We start from the raw sequence: 19,847 nt of genomic DNA on the forward strand, positions 1-19,847 counted from the left end.
AAGAAGTTTTTAAGCATAGGACAACACTTAGAGCATTTCCTCCATTGTAATTTACACAAAGTTGTTAATAGGGAGTATCTCTGTTGGGCACAATTGCAGTTTTGACTTCACTTTTTCAAGTCTAAAATACCAGCTACCTAGCCCATAGAAATTTTCTGCAAGTCGGTGACTGGGAATCCTAGACTCGGATGCTATCTGTAGCGTATAGCACAGGTACTGCGTTACAGCATTGTAATATCAGTATCTTTCTCCTTTGCCAAAACACACTTAGCCTTCTAGGAAGAATGAAACCATAGATCATAACTGAATAAAATGGGTCAGACCACATGTTGATTTAAAATTTTACTGCATCTTTAATACTTACTGAGAGAGTAGCAAGTGCCTAGTCCAAATAGATCATTAAAATAGGCAGACTGCACATGGAATACTTCAAACAGCACTAAAAGAAACTTTCATAGCATTCTTGAAATATCTTTTTCAGTGGTCACACTGACATAATTACTTATTAACAAATTGTCCTATCTAAACGTCTTACATGGAATTTAGAAGCATAAAAGATCACAGAGCATTGGCAGTTCTTATAGAAGGAAAGAAAATTGGTTCTATAAGCTTTTTAGAAAGTTCACAATATTGTCAAGACCCCTTTTTCCAGATGAAAATGACAACCAGTCACTATTAAATGAATTTATGATTCCATGGAATCCATCCTCAAGGTGGTACCAGGTCACTCGAACACCATTGTCCTCCAATCTCTTCTTGTAAAGCAGGCCGTCGTCCCTCAGCACGTCATATTCACAAGTCAAGATGAAAGATTCAGGCAGCTGCTGAATCAGAGTGTCTTCGGCTAACAGGGGACACAGGTTGGGGTCCCAGAATCTTTTCACTGTCTCATAAACTTTGGTTGTACAGTCAAGTACCACATGTGGTTTGTAGCCTCTGACCTTAAATTTTTCGGGGATGTTATCTGGACTCACCCACTTCCTATAATTTAATTTAATATCTATAGGAATATGGGAACCCTCCAAGACCTCTTCCAGATTTGATGCGTTCCCATGTAGGTACTGTAACATGCAGAAAGCGGCACATTCTTGGAATAAGAGAGGGACTTTCTTATTCTGCTGATAGGATGGTAAATTGAAGTCCAGTGCCTGAAGGCCTGGGTAGATCAAGATCTGAGCACGTAGTTTGGGGAGGTCTGATCTCCCTGCAAGGGTCTGGCTAACAGCAGCTGCTAGGTTGCCCCCAGCACTGTCCCCGCAGACAATTACACGGGCAGGATCCACTCCATAGTCCTCTATATTCTTCATAAAGTGTATGGTGGCATTAAGACAGTCTTCATACGCAGCAGGGTATTTGTGTTCAGGAGCTAAACGATACCTAGTACACAAAAGGAGACAACAAAAGTGTGAGAGGGAAATACTAGTTTTAAATGTATTGCTGAAAATACTGGTTCCTGCGTCCAGCTATACCCTGATTACTTCAGAATTTTCCCTTTCTCCACAGGTTGTCATAAATAAACTGCACTAGTTGGACCAGGTGGTGCAGATTAACTTGTTAGGATATCATCTGTTCAGGACATTTCTTAGGTCTTTAACAGCACAGGAGTGCTCAGCTGCCAACTATGTCTAGGTTTTATTGACAGTCATTTAGTCAGTTTATGCTTTAGCTTTCCATGTGTCAGATACAAATGACAATAATTCCGGTTTATGTCTTTGTTACAGTGCAACTATAACCTCATGATCCAAATCGTTATGTCAGTATATTGATGATGATATTAGCTTGTCATTCGCATAGTGCTTCTGTAAGCATCAAGCAGAGTTTCCTTGAATAAGGATTAAGTAGAATATATGGCTCACTATCTGTTTATTACCAGTTTTGAGTCTGGAATTTGAAAACATTGATTGACAAGTCCCACAGAAACATTTCTCTGAGAATGGTTGTTGCTGTGAGCAGAGAGGCTATAAGGTGATATTTACACTATAGGAAATAATCTCTAAAAAACAGCATGAGGAAAGACTCACCCAACAGATACAACCACTGATTCACTTTCTCTGGCAATAAAGCGGCATAGTTTTTCATGGGTCTCTGAAAGAAACATATTTGGTGGGGTTTGGGTTTGTTTTGGTTTGGGTTTTTTTGCCAGAGTACTAATGTCTATTGCATAAGTCAAAGAATTGCAAGAAGAAAACACTATCTACTTTTCTCTGCCCCTTCCTACATAGCTCCTCAGATTTTGTACCCCCTCATCTTCCTATTTCAGTATTTGCTTACTGTATTTTTTCCCCTCATATCTCATTGTCCTTGTCTGTAAGAAAAATGCACATAATGCACAGCAGATGCTTTCTTCTGACAGCAAGACTTAGGAGAGTGCATCTGTGGTTATACTCAAACTTCGTAACTGCTACAGGTCAAGCAACAATCAACTTTACCATCTATGAAGTAGATACTTCTTTAACTAATTTATAATATTTTTTCTGTTAGATATCTTACCAAGGCTTCCAAACACCCATCCTCCTCCATGGAAAAACATGACTCCTCTCCTTTGGCTGGCAGATGGAACCTTAGGCTGATAAATCCTCACACGTACTTTCTCAAACCACAGGTCCTTGATGAAGAGCTTCGGGTCCACTCCTAGAATCTTTCTACTTTCAATGTACCGGATAAAGCTAACCTGACTGCAGATGCCAATATTTTCCAAAATCTTTCCCTGTTCAAAGGCAAAGAGAATAGGGACTTCACTCAAGAGACTGTATTTTCCAAAGTAAAGTAATCATATGGACAGTATACTCATGATGTCTAAGTCGTATATTTTAGGGCAGTCATAAAATATTTGAGTAGTTGTACGGGTATAGTACAACTGAACAAATAACAGTAGCATCATGACAGGTCACATGAACAGCAGTGTTCACCAAAGACCATAGTCCCAAAACAATGCAGCATTAACAAAGACTGGTGAAATACACCCCTTTGCTTTCCCAGCGGGTCCTTTACCTAGCATTGAAAATGAGTTTGGTTTTCACCGTTTATTCCGTCCTTGCCCCTGAGCAGATGTGAAAACATTAGCGAAAGATGATAGTTCTGGTGCTGATTTTCATGATATGGATACTTGCCCAAAATAGATTTGACTAAGTTGAGAATATATTTGATAATTGCTTTTTGATTCATCTCGGAAGTCTTCACTGATGTGTGCAATACACTGACAAGAAGGTCCTGGGCTATTTAGTACGCCTAAACTTCCGTTCTTTCTGTATGCCGTAGTGATATTCATGCCAGGCACAAGAAGATGAAAACAATACAAATGAGAGCTACTGGTCCAACATAACTTTGCAAAAATAAAAAAAAGACATCATCTCTGTTTTGAAATACATTACTTAGTCATGCCAAACTAGGACTTCGATCCTTATGAAGATTTGGATTGGGCTCTTAATATTCAATATTTTGTTATGAATATTTCTTCTTAGACTGCCACATTTGTATGGATTGTCAGTAGGGTGTTATGACTCAATATATTTACCTATGAAAGACCTTTTCTTCAGTGACTGCAGCTATTTATAATGTTCTCCATGCCTGATTTTGAGGCTGAAGAAACTAATACATTTTGCAACATAGTGATTTTTAATTTGTTGCAGAAACTAGTCTTAGTGCCTCTGATTGTATACAAACATGATTAAACGATTTATTCTTTTGTATTTGCTATTTTCCAAGCAGAAATGGAACAGCTACAAAGAATATTCTCACCTTTACATTCAGCTTGTTTGGTTTCTTTCATCCTGTGTTGTTTACATTGCAGCATGCAATTCTGGTTTATGGTACTAATGGGCAGTGTATAGATGATGAAAAGAGAACTGGCTCTTCCAGCTGCTTAAGTGAAGCAATCACTTTGTAATTACAACTTGTGTGCAGCCAAAGCATGAGAATATATCTCTAGAATTCTTTAGTGTGGTCCACTATAACCTAGGATATTTCTGACTTTTTTTCTTTTTTTTCTTTTTATTCATTTTAAATAATTTGGCCTTCTTGGAGGTGTTTAAGTAATTTATTAAATATATGCACAACTTCTGCTATCATCTCATATATTTCTAACACCTTCCGTCATCACAGCATCTATGCAACTATCATTACACAGAAATACTCCTGATTCAGTGAGATCCTTTGTCAGCAGAGATCACCAGGAGTTGAGTGCTGGTAAGAGCTTCAGCTCTTGTGGACTGGTTAGCTTCCCACTCTTTTACAGGCCAGTTCACCTGAAGAAGTTGGGCGGGCCAGAACCCTTCATTCCCATCAGACAAGCCTGCTTAGTCGCTGCAAGAGTTACAAATATGTGTTCAGGGGAGGTGGAATTCCTTCAGCTCCTCTTAGGAAATGTTACCTAATTTTGTCACTTGTGTGACAAAAACTCCCCCTTCCCCAAACCAGTTCTGAAATGTTCAGTTTCTAATTTTATGTTCAAAATGAATACATAACTCCTCATCCCCAAGTCCGAGAAAAGCTTGAAAGCATGGCCCAAAGACATCTGATATATTCTGAACCTAGAATGGAAATATAAATGATCTAACATGTATAAGCATTCTTAATCAAATTATTGCTAGGTTAGCACAATTCATTGTAGAAGCACAGTCAGACTTTCAAATGCTTGTGTTAGGCAGCATTTACATACTGCCTCATGTAAGAGCTAGGCAGGACCGTAATAATGCAGTGTAGTGTAAAACATCTGGTAAAGGTTTCTTTAGCAAAACTGAGCTTCTAAATACAACATGCAGCATGATAGCTATGCCCCGCTCCCCTCTCTGAAAATTAATTCCAAGCAAGGTTTTAGCATTGCATTAAGTTTAAAATCTACAGGTTCACCATTCGTCCCCCAGAAATCACATCAGGTTTGACTTACCACCACTGCTCTGATTATTAAAGTTATATGAAGGATTCGAAGCTTTACAGGCTGATTCACTCCAGGAGGAATTTCTGAGTTGGAGAAATCAAAATTAATTGCCCCCATAACCAACAATATAAATCCAGCAACAAAAACTGCTAAGAATAACACCAGCAGTGTGTAAAAAACTGCCATTCTGCTAAGCAGCAAAGTGATTTGGTATGTCTTTGATTTGACTTTCCCAGATACCTTTGGCTTGTTACTTCCTGGTTCTTTGTTCGTCACAAGGTTGCTCTAGTAAAAACCTTTCTCCCCGCCTTTACAAATACATTGGCAGGTATATCTTTCCCTCTCCCACTCTCTCTGCACCACTCCTTTATTTCACAAAAGATAAGTTGGTCCTGAATTTGTTAAAAGATCTATGTCAGCATAATTTCAGAATTTTTGCAGGAAACCAGTCCTTAGCTGGGAGAAGAGTGTTATGAATAAACTGCGTTAGTATTTAAATAATTCAGGGTGGAAAATGGACACAGGGCATTTGTGTACTTTGAGTTTGTGACACTATAAAACACTATACAGAAGAAGAGTTTCTCCAGGGTTATGCAGAGATAGCAGCCTGCATATGATGATTATCACTCTAATGGGCCAAATGGATTGTTACCAATGGTTTTTTGGAAAGGTGCACCTGTAAAATTATGTCATTACCTCAATTTCAGTTTCTTTAGTTTTTGTGTTTTCTTCCAAAAGAAGAGCATGGTTAAAAAACAACACAGGAGGCTGAGTTTAGATCCATGATCAGGTTACCTCGTATCAGGTAAACTTCAGTAACTCTCAGTATGCAACAGGCACAGCATAAAATGACTTAAGGTAATCAGCAGTTAAAGAGTTTCAAATCAAACTGCTTTATCTTGTTCTTGCTAGAGATGCTGTAGTTTAAATGATGCTTGAGGTATTAACTGTGAATCTGAGTCTGCAACTCTTCAAAGAACTAGGAGGTCAGAACATTGTTGAAATTGCAAATTCCCAAGGAAATGAAAGACATAAGAAGCTAACTTCATTAAGCAGACATGTTATAATTTTTTTTTTCATTTAAATTGTAAGTGCTGGGGGGAAAACTACTATGTCATTTTAGTTAGAATACTAGAAATTAGAAATTTCTTAATTTTTTCCAGTGAGAAGTTGAGTGGTTTTAATAGGGCAGATGGTCATCGTAAATTATTCTGAAGTAGAAGGATATATTTTGTTTAAAAACAGCAAAAGTCTGGATTAAAAAAAGAAAATTCCACCCAATGGTGTTTCTGGACTTTCCATTTGTATTATGTTTCCACAGTTAGGTGATCATATACAATAATCTTGGATAGTCCAGTTGTCTGATAAATTAATTACTGTGCACAGCACAGATATGACTAGGTAGAACTAGCAAGATTGTGATCTCTGTCTGCTAGTGTTGCATTGTTCCTTTCACCATGAGGTATTCATTTAGGTTTATCAGTGAGTATGTGTTTAGCAAATGCAAAAGAAATATTTGAAGTGCTAGTTTTTATTTTTGTGTTGAAGGCATCACAAAATTGCCACATCATTACAGTGATAAAATAATATAATGTTGTGCTTCTCTACCTTCTTACATCTGTGATGTAAGAAGAACTTTTAGAACTTTTTCAACAAACATAGCATAACAGGTAGCATAACAGGTAGTCTTGAGCATAAGAAAAAAAAAGAGTATTGAAAGAAAAGCGAAGAGTAAAAAACCAAATTAATTAAAGTTTAGGGATTCCAGTTTAAGAATCAGTTCCAAAACGAAACATCATTTCTCAGATTCCAAACAAAATCAAACCCATACTAGTTCCAGTTTAGAACTTCTGCTCCAGACAGAAGCCTTTCTTTTGACTACACTTTTTCAAGAAAAGTATAGTCTTTGTGCAAACTAACCCTAGAAATTAAAATGCATAGCTGCAATTCCGCTCTCTGACATAAGACTTCACGGAACCTGAGTCATGGGGCTCTCCATCTGATACCCTGAACATCTCCTGCCTCTCACAAGGGCCAAAGTAGACCCCGGTTGTTGTCTTCAGCATTTCTGGGCAGTCGAAGAATCTTCAGGAACAGATGTTCTTGCTGCTTGCCTTGAATGTGTGCCAGCCGTGCAAAGATACTAGAATTGCTAGAGTTGAGGTGAAACAGTATGGGCCAGGTGCCTCGCTTTTGCATCTCAATCTTATTGGTGTGTTTGTATAATAATGTTTTCTAGAATGGTGGTGCTTGAAATAATCTTAACATTTCTTTGTCACTGCAGAAGCAGAAATTAGAAAGTATAAAATGCAGTCAAAATCCAAAACGTAAATCAGAAGTCAAAATCCAAAACGTAAATCAGAAGTGTTTACATTCTTTGCCAAGTGTAAGTTCACCAAGGATAATGTAAGAAAGACTTGCATCTTTGTTCTGAAAAATAATTTTATAAACTGTTTATATAATTCACAGTACTATACATTATCTTTTTTCCAGATAAAAAGGAAAAAATCCCATAGCCAAAAAAGGCTAAAATTCCGTGGAAACCACTCTCAGAATGATACCAGGTCACTGGAACACCGTTGTCCTCTAATCGCTTCTTGTATAATAGTCCATCATCCCTAAGCACATCAAATTCACAGGTCACAATGTAGGATTCAGGGAGCTGGCAAATAATGGAGTCTTCAGCTAAAAGTGGGGAAAATGTTATTCCTAAAAGTTCTTTGATTGCTTCATGGACTTCAGGTTTATACGAAGTGGATTTCTGTGGTACATAGCCTCTAATCTTAAATTCGTCAGGAATAATGTCAGCACTTATCCATTTTTTATATTTCCGTTTCATACTCTCAGGAACATGGCGATTTTGTAGGACATCTTCCATAAATGATGGTTCTTTATTAAGATAACGAAAACAGAAGTACATAACTAGCTTTCGAAACAACATGGGGACAGAAGCATTCTGCTGATAGGAAGGCAAATGAAAATCTAGCCCCTGTAGTCCTGGATAAAGTAAGACCTGAGCACGTACTTTTGGGAGGTCTCTTTTATTCAGCAGTATTTGGCAAATAACCGTAGCAAAATTAGCTCCACAACTGTCACCACTAATGATGATGAGAGCAGGATCCACATGATACTCTTCTAAATTCCTCATAAAGTATAAGGTGGCATTGAGACAATCAAAATATTGCCCTGGGTATGGGTGTTCAGGAGCCAAACGATAACTGAAATGTCAAAGATATTGTGGTTATTGTCAAAATATTTACAAAAATTTAATCTGCATTGTTCATGATTGACTGATATGGTAGTTAGGTAGGCCTTTTTTTCTAAATTTTAAAGATTATATATCTTTTTAACTAGTGTAGATTGGAAAGACAAACTAATGGTCTTACAGCTATTTTAGTATACTTTGCCTATAAGCACATTTCTAAATTAAATGAAAGGCTAAAGCGAAAAATGGGGAGCACAATCTAAAATAGTAAATATTTTCAGCATAGTTTTCAGAAATGTTTCAAGTGTGGACTGTATTACCACCAATACTTCTATGTAAAAGTAGCACTTACCCAACAGACACAACCACTGAGTTGCATTTTTTGGCAATATAGCGGCATATTCTTTCAAAGGCTCCTAAAGAGAAAGTTTATCAGAATTGTTGTTTTAAAAATCAAATATCCTTTTGAAATGAAAATGTAGATCCTTGAACATACGCTGTGTGGAAGGCACTGCAACCTGAAAACCGATGAGTAACTTGTGCTATGCAATGTGGTCTTTACATGTTAACGTATTTTCTGGTTATTGGTCAGTGGCTGTTAGGGCATAATATAAGCATGTAAGAATGGTAATACTTGGGAAAAAATAGAAGTCTGTCTAGGCTCATATCACATCTCAGCTAGTGGTCAACAAAAGATGTCTAAGGAGAAGCATAAGCTGAAGACAAGCATATAGTACTAAGAAGCATACAAGAAGTTGAGGCTCAGAGCACTCCTTTGAAACAGAAACTGTGTCTTTATATTTAATGCTCTTCATTAATGTTTCTTCCCTGAATTATTTGAACCACTTCTCAAACCCATGATTTTAACATTAACAACTTTTTGCAGCGAAGAATTCCATAGCTTGCTTACAAAGGTGTAAAGAGCAATTTTTATTTGCTCGTTTTGTACCTGGCATTCACTACTTCCATTTCGTGACATTAACTCTTGCACTGTAAGAAATGGTGGATAATTATTCCCTGTTTAACTTCTCTTGCTTCTCATGATTTTGTAGACATTTAGTGTATCTGTCTTTATCTGTCTTTTCCAGCTTGAAGAGTCATAGTCTATTCACTTATTCTCCGTACAGAAGCACTTTTCTCACCTATGCAGCCTCTCTCTGAGTCTTTCCGATACTGCTTTATCCCTCTTGAGGTATGGGAACCAGAACTATAAGCAGTATACTATATTTAGATGCACCATGGATTTATTACAGCGGCATAAAGAAGTTTCCTGTTTTTTCCTTTCCTAATAATAATAACTAGCATTGTATTTGCTTTTTGACTGCTACTGTGCACTAAGTCAACTTTTTCAGGCAATTTTGTACCATAATGCCAAGATTATCTTCCTGCAAGGGAGTAGTCTGCTTGGAGTCCGTTGTTTTATTTATAAAGTTAGGATGCTGTATTCATCTTTCTGACTTCTCAACACGCCTTTTCACCTCACATTTTATTGTCTAATCTTTTTCTATCATAAAGATATTCCGCAGTTTTTCAGTCATCCATTTACTACCTCGAAGGACTTAGTATCATATCAGCTTTCACCATCTTTTCTGTTTTTGAATATATTGATTAGCACTGATCCCAGCACAGATGTCCTTATGGGAATCTCACAGGAACCTCCCACAACCCATCTTTTTTCTGTCTTTTAATCAGTTTTTATCCAAACGAGAGACCTTCCCTCTTGTGTCATGGGTGTGTAGCCTCTTTAAGAGACTCTTTTGGAAATCAAAGTAGGTTTTATCAACTCAGTCTCCTTTATTCATCTATTTTCTGACTCATTTAAAAAGCTTACACTGATTTGTGAAGCATGACTTCCATTTGTATGGATTTTAAGGAGTAAGTCATATTTATCTGTCCACTGATTCTGTTCTTCATTGTAGCTTCTGCTAATTTGCTAGTTGCAAACTTCAGGCTTACTAGTGTGTAGATTCTCCAAGTCCTTTTAAAAACTTGTCATTATGTTATTTGCTTTCCTGTTACCAAGTACCAACGGGAATTCAAATGAAAGGTCACGTACTACAGTCAGTGTATCAGTATGGGTATTACATTAAGCCACGGCATGTGATATAGCTCCCTCAGTGTGCTGATTGTGCCACAGCAATTGTGTTGTGAACAACAACTACAAGTATGCAACTTTGTGGTGTGTTTTTTTTCTTTCAGCGAAAGGAATTCACCTTTCACTTAGATCATATAGGCTTATCTCTTGAGTCCTCACTGCCACCCAAACTAGCTCTAGAACTAGAAGCATCACAGCTGGTGTCAGCCTGACACTCCACCCAGACTAATGTGCTCTGCAGTAAAACAAGGGTAGATTATTTCTGCCACAGTGCAAAATGGGACCTAAGTTACTAGAAGTTACATTAATTTTTCTGCGTGATGCTAAACGGAGCCAGGTAGACTCTCAAACTCATTTGCAGGTAACTAAAGTCTGCCTAACATAGTGCTAGTGGAGACTTACCCTTTGAAACAGTAAAGGATTCAAAACCCACACACTTCCCTGTCGGACCCCTGAAACGAAATCTAGCTTTCCATGTTAGGTGCCTTGGCTTCCAGACAAAGCACACACAGACGTGGTTGCTCAGAAAGAGATCCAGAACAGTTAGGAGGCTGAGCCAGTAGCTACTGAGACAATCAAAGGGTTGTCTCTCTTTCTGAAAAAGAAATAAAGTATTCTGTGCAGTGTTACCACAAGAATCAAACTCCCCAAAATTGGTTCTATATTTAATGCTCATTTATTAACTATATTTTCCTTCATTTTGATTCCTTGTTTGCATGAATGGGAATATATTTACAGATTTTTTTTATGTATTCTTTAAATTCTTTCTTGGACCATGTTATATCTTTTAGACTTCTTTTGATGTATGGACTGCAAATTGAGAAACAGTGACTTTTGCAGTGTTTCTACACAGAAGTTGAGTGCTGAGCACAGAAGTATATCTTAAATTCTGTACTTTGAGGCCCTATCCAACACTTTAGTCCAGTTGAGATCCAAAACTAAAAATTTCTCCTTGAGAAGTTACCAAAGCATTGTTCCAAAGAATGAAGCCAGAATGTATTCTTTGTAGCAACAGCATTGCCATTTCCATGATACTGTAATTATTCCAGAAAGTAGACCTAGGCTGAGTTCCGTATCAGCCTAAAAGGATTTTAAGTTACATTTCCAGAAAAGATGGCATACAGAGGAGAAGGAGGGAAGAGACATGGATTACAACCCTTACTCCAGAACTGTTGCTATATCTTATTTTCAGCCAGCCATTAGTTAAGGTACAAGAACATCCTGTGAGCTGAACTTCCCTCACAGTGACCTGAGCATATGTGTTTTGTTTGGATGGTCTGTCTTTCTCTGCCCCAGCAAATGGAATCTTTCTCAGAACAGCTTCAACAGGAGGAGGAGCAGAGTCCCTCTGCCATTAGCTGACAGCAGATTGAGAGGTTTCTGGATCACAGTTCTGGATTTAGGACCCTCAGATCTCCTAAGAGCTGCTTTCATCAACATCGCCTGTAGCCTGAAGGAAGTAGAAATGTGATTACCCTTAACTGTGTGCTAGACTATTAATTCCGCAAGGTGCTTTGCAGTTAGTATTGAGATTGCAAAGACTATTGTCATTAGGGAGGACAGGTGAGATATTGACTGACACATGTCTGAAGGTAAAAATGTAAAGCTTTGGATTTGATTTTAAAAATAAAACTTGCTGATTTCTTACTAATGCTCCCAAATGTGCCAGCGCCTCCATGAAAATACAGTATTCCTCTTCTTTTGCCAGTAGGTGGCCATTTAGGCTGATAAATCCTCAATGGTACCTCGTCTACTTTGAGATCTTTGATAAGAAGCTTTGAATCTCTCGGTGGTGGTATTCCATCTAGCACAACTCGTAATAAGCTTAAATCACTGCAGATCCCTAGCTTCTCAAAAATCTTTCCCTGTTGAAAAGAAAGAATTCGAAAGAAGAGAGTAATGTAGGCTTGCTTCTGAATAGATAGAATTATTACATGTACATGCAGTTCAATAGGTACAGTATACATAAAGCTTTTTTTTTTCCATTTTCATGTGAAACACGTCTCCAATGTAAAGTGGCTGCAGTTTGACAGATGCACTGAAAAATCTAAATAACCTTTTAAGATTAGTCATATCAGTTTTATGAGTTAATTTAACATGATTTGGTTCATCTAACAATGCTTACAGGCTTCAGGGGGGTGAATTGCTTCTCCTTCTTTTCTTTTTTTTCTTAAGCCATTATCTTCCAGCTCCCAAATATCCTACCAAAATAAAATTGAAATCCCCAGTTTTAAGAAAGTTAACTTACCGCAAACATGGTTGTAATCAACAATGAATGGAAAAAACGAAGCTTTAGAGGTTGGTCAATTCCAGGTGGCAGTTCTGAATGGAAAAAATCATAAAACACCCCCCCCAAAAACAGTGCTGGTATTATAACAGGAGACATGAAAACCATTCCTATTATTGCTAAAGTTGTATAAACAGATGCCATTTCACTTCAATAGAAGTGAACGCTAAAAAACCTACGCTGTCTTAAGCTTTTGTTTTCAAGCGTTTCTGAGGTGTCTTCACAGGAGACTAAGCACTCAGTTCATAAGCAGAAATAAGAAGTTTATTAATGTTGCAATACCCTAATTTTCTCCACCCTTCTTTTGCTAATGATATTATTGGCAACACTTGCTTATACTAAAAAAAGGGGAGGGGGAAGTTTTTACCCTTTACAAAAGGTGGAATTCAAAGTATATGAAATTTATTTATATCATGAGTTCTTCACTAACAATGAGAAATGATTATTCAGAGGGGCCCTTATCTGAAGATTGTCTGTGTTTGGTTTGTTGTGGATCCATTATGGATGGACATTCCTGTTGCAGTGTTAAATTTTGGTGATGTGGGGCTACTTGCAGTTGTCATCAAGGTGTATACTTCTCTGAGAAGAAAAATATTCAAATCCACATTTTTTTATAAACTTTGTTTCATAGTGGAATGCACAGACACATTCATGCTTTCATTTTGGTTTAAATAAGAGTATATTTGCTTGGTGTATAACCTCTGATGCTCCGACAGAAAGATTTGCTCTGTTTATGTGATGTATGTCTACATTACGTTAGCTGCGCACGACGTTTTATGCAGAGATACTGTTCTTCACACTGGAGTAGGAGTGCAAGTAAAATCAGTGCTAGACAGTGCAAGTCTTAGTGTACGTTAAGGTCTCCCCAGATACACAGTGGTGTGTTTGTAGATTTAAGCCATTATCGTTTCTGGTCAAAGCTTTTCACTAATTAAACTCTCATTGTAATTCTTGTTTGTAGTTCAGTGTAGAGGCATTATAAAATACATGCGTATTAGTGAGGGGTGGTTAAAGTTGGTGGCAGTTTTCTTGTGAAATAATTTTTCTGGTTTGTATTCTTCTTACCAGAATTTCATTTACGACACAATTTTAAAGTTACAGCTCCCAAACTTTTTTCCTGTCCTGGCTTTTGAAGTGAAATTCCAGTCTGAAAACTGAATTAGTCCTTAGCTTCATTAGCTTAGTATTTAAGGCAAAGCAATCATGAGAGCTGATTTGCACAATTTTAGCTTGTGGAGATAAGAATGTGTGGGATAAAGCAACATAAATTTGCACCAACGTTTGTGAAACAGGCAAATCGTCAGCTCTTCACAGCAAGGGCTTTTTCTTTGCTGAGGTTGGCTGATTTGGGGCCGCCTTTCCCTTACATGGAGAACAAATGTAGCCATATAGTTAGTTACACATGTCAGACTGTAGAAGCCAAACTCAGATACTCGCGGTCAATGCTTATTCTGTCCTAAGCTTATCAATGTTTATCCATAGGGCTTTTTCTGCAACACAGTGGGGTCATCCTAGTGATGGTTTTGGTTATTAGTTTCTATGTAGTGTGATATTACAGCACAGCCTGTGGTTTTTTCATTGAGTATTAGTTTTGACGTCTATTCCCGGCAAAACAGCAGAACACTACAGTCCTTACTAGGTGCTTATTTCTGATGTCTGTGCCATCAATCAAAATATCCTGAAATAAATTACCACATGCAAATCAGATCTGAATATTGTATTTCAGCATTCTTGATGATTTCTTATGTTTGACTCCTCAAAGGAGGAAAATTCCGTGCTTTCAAAAGAACCTGTAATCAAGAACAGTAAACTCATAAAGGCATTTACTACTGCAGGGGCAGTAAATGAAACTTTTAAGAGCAATCAGTAACAATTTAATTAAATACCTGATATTTGGAATAGATCAGGTCAGATTATGAAAGCTCTGTACCAAAGAGGACATGTATGTCTGCTGTAGCTGTATAAGCTGTTGCTGACACCGTATTGGCAGGAGTCTTTTCTTCACAGTATTCAGTGAGTCAATAATTAAACACCTTTAATCAAAACCAAAACACCTCACAGATGCCATCTCTGTTTTGAAACTTTGATGGATCTGATAGAGTAGAAGGAATATTTCTTTACTGTCTTTTTTATTTAAAAATAAATTTTAAAAGGGACAGTTTGGGGGTTTCATTTGTTTGGTTTTTGGTGTTATGCCCTGGCAGTTGTCTTCAGTCAGAATCTGCTGTACAGTCGTGACAGCCCGAACAAAAATCTTTCAGTTATGCATTATAGCCCTTCTGTTGTCAAAGAAATGTTAAGTAATGTTTCAGAACAATATCTTAATATTTTACTCTGAATCTCTTAATATCTTAATATTTTACCCTTAGAGCATACTCTGAGTATGCTCAGTTAGAGCATATTCTAACTGCATGCTATGTGAGCACCTCAGTCCTTCCTCCAGGTCCTGTTACCACAGTTTCCGTGTTTTTCCAGAATCAAGCAAATCCCATGGTCTTAGAGCTTCTCATTCCTTCTGGGGATGCTCATACTCACAATTGTTTCGTGATACTTGGTGCCTTATATTCCCAAATGCTCATGTGACTCAAATAATTCTGTTGCTGCATGTCACTTTTCTACTGATGTTTGTTCAGAGATGCTTCAAATTTTTCTAGTCTGGTCAGCCATTCCTGTACCTGCAGGTGTACAGGTAGAAATATCTATGACCACTCTCGGTCTCTCACGTTTCTAACAGTCAGTGGGGGTTTTGGTGGTTTTTTCCCCAATTGTTTTTGAGGTGTTAAATTGTCAAAAAAATGTTTTATTCCCTTTCAGTCCACTCCATAAAGTGAGTAACTTACATCTTTGCAAAGAAAAAGGCTTCTTCTCTTTCTGGCAGTAGATAGATACCCATCTTGGATAAAAAGCTAACCAGTAATAGCTCTTTAAACTGTAGGTGTTTGCTGATGTGTTTTGCTACATCCATTATTTTATTCTTTCAGCAAGCTCATTGCAAAACCCCAGCTTCCACAAAGTCTTTACCTGTCTGTAGATGAGAATAGCTAAAGAAGATTGAAGAGATTCCACTAAACTGGAGAAAATTAACAGAGCCTGGAGTTTGGCATTGTAATGCACATTATGGACATGCATAGAGTTCTTTATTTTTATAAAACAGTCAGCTACTCAGAGCTCACATAATTGATACTTTATTCATTGAATTTAGTGTTGCTGGAGACTGGCATGTTCAATATATCAGTTGGTGAGTACAGAATTGATGATAATTGAGTAAATTCTTCCTGTTTTCTCATCAGCAAGCCTCCATTTATGCAAGAGGTTAGTTCCCTCTAAAATTAATTCTTTTCTTAAATTTACAGTGTATTTCTAATGGTCATAGTAATGATGGGAAAGCGAAGAATTACAACAACACCTATTCAAAGAAATATGTTCTTTGCTGGTTTATTCCCAGGCTTAACCTGTCAGGTTTTGTAAGGCTTATGTAGCTGTGGAATCACATACCTCTTTGTAGATTGAGAAAGCATAAAACTCATCAACTTCACATCAGTTGTTTATCAGCATAAGAGGCAGGCAGCCTTCAAACCAAACACTAATGAAGGCACAAACGTCAGGGTAGTTGGTGCTAATGAGTTACATGAATGTCACATGTTACTGTTTTTCTTGCAATGTCTTTCTCTAAAACATTGCAAAACGTTTCACTTCTGATTGTAGGCTGTGTTAGGAAACACAGCCTACAGTTAGCCTATAGTTAGTTGACTATTGCGGAACTGCAATGTGTAATACAGGAAATACTACAAGGATTAACTAAAGCGTGGTAAAGTAGCCAGCTATAATGACTGAGGTATCGATTCTGTCAAGTATAGTCAGGCTTAATAACTAATTGGAAGACATAAAGCTAAGAAAACAGGAAAAAATAATGTATTCCAAAGAAGAATTAAAAGCAGAAATAATAGCTTCTGATATGTTCCTTTTTTGGTTTTTAATGTACATTTCAAAATGAAACACTCTGGTAACTATAATTTGCCTGCGGTTTTTGGGTTTTGAGGTTTTTTATTTACTCCAGGTAATGTAGTAGGACAATTAGACTCTGTGGTGCAATTTAACTAACTTTGGTTTTACCAAGTAGAGCATGTAAGAAACTTACCGTCCTCCAGTTCACATTTCTTTTCTTGTATTTATGTAAACAAATGACTGAAAGCATCTCAGACCTCTTCATATCTGTAAGCCTTAGTCTTCCGATCTGTGAGATGGATTTAGTATGCCCTTTACAGTGACACTAAGAAGCTTTAAGAAACGACAGCTTAGTACATGCTCTTGATACTGTTTTTTAAAGGTGCTATGTATTTGCTTGATCTATCTCCTCCTTCATTGAGCCTGCCTCCTACCTACCTTTGGGTGTCCTCCCTTTTTGTTATCTCCATCTCCCCACCCAAATTAGTAGCTACTCCCTATGCATTTTGCTCTTACTCATGACTGAAAGCCATCTTCTGTTTAGTCTGCCATAAATCTTTATTTTAATTTTTCCTTTCTTCCTCTAAGTTATTCTTTGAAGTCTATCCCTTCCAAATGTCTCCTAGGTTAAACATCTGCTAACAAATTCTGCAGTAAAAAGCTGTACTGTATCAAAACCAAAATCAATTAAAAATTATGATAAATATTATGTATTAGCATTCAGCGATGGAAATTCAGATCTTGTGCCGTACAATTCAGAGCAGCTACATTTCTGAAAGCGTGACTCAACAGAGGGTTTTTGTTATGTAGCATTTCTTGGATATATGTGTCTCGGTAGCTGTGCAATTCTGTTCCTCAGAATGGATGAACTTTGTTCCACACAAATGGAGTCTGAATAAGCTGCTCTGGAACATCCACCTGAGATTTCATGACACGTCACTGCACCAAAATGTATTCTTATTAAGTCATAAGTAGTTTGAATATAAATATAAAAACTGCAACTGGCCTTAATTTGCTGGCCAGATTTGTCTGAGACTCATAACTCCAAATATTTAGGTTAGCAGTTTCTTCACTATCATGAGAGAGTCAGCAAACACAATGAATTATTGAGGTGATGGGCAATCAGACAAAGAAGATTGTCAGGAATTAAAGCAGCCATAGTTTGCAGGATTATGCCTAACTATTTCAGGAGCAGTACAGAGAATGTGCATCACAGGCAGAGAATAAAGTTAATGCTTTTAAATAAATAATGTTATTTATAAATAATAGAGTTAATAAATGTGGAATGTTTTCTAATTGCCTGCGTATTTTTAAAAATACTTGCTGTCGTATATTGACTTTTAACCAGAGTGGTACAAAGAGGTGATGTAAAGATAGCAAAGCAGAAGCTCATTGGAATTGTAGACTTCTGTAATAAACCACTGTAACTTGATTAGTTTAGAACAGGTAATCTAACTTTAAAATTGTTATGGCTTAAAATGTGCTCTATTATCAAACATACAACTTTAGTCTATGGAGGCATAACAACAGGTTCATTAAAAATATTTAAGTCTAATCCACAGATTGACCTTTTGTAACATCTTTCAGGTACTCATATTCTGTGCCCAGAGCACAAAGGAGTTTGCCAGGTTATCCTGCTGGCATTAAAAACACAATTGTGTGCTGACACCTGGTGATGGGAATGATGCACAACAATTTGCTTTCCTTTTCTTAATTTCTTTTAACGTCTTCCTGTTCAAATAGTGTCAAGACCTCCCAGCTGTACTGAACTTCCCAGCATTTCACTAGTTTTCAGGTCTTGACAATGTTCTGATTTGTTCCTGCATCCTTTTATTTGTGAAATACTGCCTTTGTGCCAAAGTCTAGAGACCACCTAAAGAAACGTGGCTCATGTCCACGTTATTTAGGGTTAATACCTCTGAAGTGGACCAGCCTTGTCCACACCCTTTTACTGCCTGGAGACCATCATGGCATGGTCTGTCTCTTTACTCCGGATGCAAACTCTAGAGTAAAATATTACCTCAGGCATACTCACCTTCCCTTTTGGAAGGAACTAGTTGTTTCTGTCGAGATGGGAAGTAACTGCCCCATTTAAGGAAACTTACTTGTCAAGATTATATTTTCCTAAGTTCTTCATAGGCAAAGACTCCTTCAGAACCTAGCAGTTATCTAGTTAAAAAAAAAAAAAAAAAAAAAAAAAAAAAGATCTGTAGTATCTTCAGCATGTCTTCTTTGGGTTTTAATACCCATGAGAGATTTGACAGTTGTCAGCCTTTTTCTTAGTCTGACTTCTTCTGTATTTCAGTGTTAGGAATGTACCTTTCTATCACTCTATGGACAAACTGCCACTGATGTCAACGGAGCAAGTAAACCTCAACATTAGTGGGATAGGTTGCCCATAAGAAAAATAGACAGCATTCAAAAATCAGTGTTAACTGATCTGTGTGCCTATAAATCAGGAAAATATTGTAGATTATTTTTGGGCTTTTTGCTTGTTCAAATTGTATTCATTCAGAAAGGCCATATGGAAGAACCCTGTAAAATTTCCTCTTTTTCCTGACTATACTATGTGAGTGTAACTAAATGTCATTCATATTGCTTTGGCAGGCTTTATTTTCTCATATGCTGAATATAAATAACATAGCCATGCCGAGCATTGCAGAACATCCTTCCGTTGTTTGGAGGATGTCGTCTTCTGTCTGAACACTTACCTTACATAATTGTCTGCAGCATGCTTTGCTTTTGATTATAGTTTAAATAAGCCAGCGGTGGGCAGAAAATATATACAATAATAGAAGATAAAGAGATTATTATTTTTAAATGATAGAGCTAGAAATCTCCCTGACAAGAGTGAAAGTAATTCATAGTGTGGGTAGTGTTCCAGGTACTAATTTAAGCAAAGATAGTCAGAAGTTTTGACTGTAAGTAAAATTGCATCCTAGCTCTGCTTCCATTTCTGCATGGAAATACATCATGCCTCCAAGTATAACTTACTGAAGAATTTAAGATGTTAAAGTCTAATGACATGATAAATTATTATAATTCAGGTTATAAGATTATAATAAAAACAGAGGGGAAACAGTTATGCTGTGAGGCATTCACCTGAGGAGAACAGTGTTATTAAAACGTTTACTGACATTTCTTAGCAATACTTGTTGGCATTTCTAAGAAAATATCCTTACACATTAATTATGCCACTTTATTTTGTATTGTTTTACTTGATCATTCATCTCGTCTTGTTGTAAACAGTTTAAGATCAATGTGAACATTGGGGGATTTTTGGTTTTGTTTTGGGTTTTTTTTTTCTTTCTCTTTCATTCTCCCTTCTCTGCCATGGCACTTTACATTGTCCCTCTATGAGAAAGTGCTTCCTGCTTCAGACAGTGCAGGCCTACAGTTAATACAAGCTCTTTGTAAAGTAACTGATAGTACTGTATAT

General features: G+C 37.1%; 2 protein-coding genes across 2 annotated transcripts; both read right to left on the minus strand.

Moving 5' to 3' along the window:
* Positions 1 to 602: 602 nt before the first annotated feature.
* On the minus strand, positions 603 to 5,062 carry LOC104252637 (arylacetamide deacetylase-like 4). The gene is made up of 4 exons (XM_009812316.1): positions 4,886 to 5,062; positions 2,491 to 2,707; positions 2,022 to 2,085; positions 603 to 1,377 (listed from the first exon to the last, which is right to left on the minus strand). The coding sequence occupies exons 1-4, from the start codon at positions 5,060 to 5,062 to the stop codon at positions 603 to 605; spliced, it is 1,233 nt and encodes a 410-aa protein (XP_009810618.1).
* A 2,257-nt stretch (positions 5,063 to 7,319) lies between these two features.
* LOC104252638 (arylacetamide deacetylase-like 4) lies at positions 7,320 to 12,607 on the minus strand. Its single transcript, XM_009812317.1, has 4 exons — positions 12,425 to 12,607; positions 11,825 to 12,041; positions 8,434 to 8,497; positions 7,320 to 8,094 (listed from the first exon to the last, which is right to left on the minus strand). Exons 1-4 carry the CDS (start codon positions 12,605 to 12,607, stop codon positions 7,320 to 7,322), a joined length of 1,239 nt encoding a protein of 412 aa, XP_009810619.1.
* Positions 12,608 to 19,847: the final 7,240 nt, after the last annotated feature.

Source organism: Gavia stellata, chromosome 27 (genome assembly GCF_030936135.1).
Source record: "Gavia stellata isolate bGavSte3 chromosome 27, bGavSte3.hap2, whole genome shotgun sequence".
Lineage (NCBI taxonomy): Eukaryota > Metazoa > Chordata > Aves > Gaviiformes > Gaviidae > Gavia > Gavia stellata.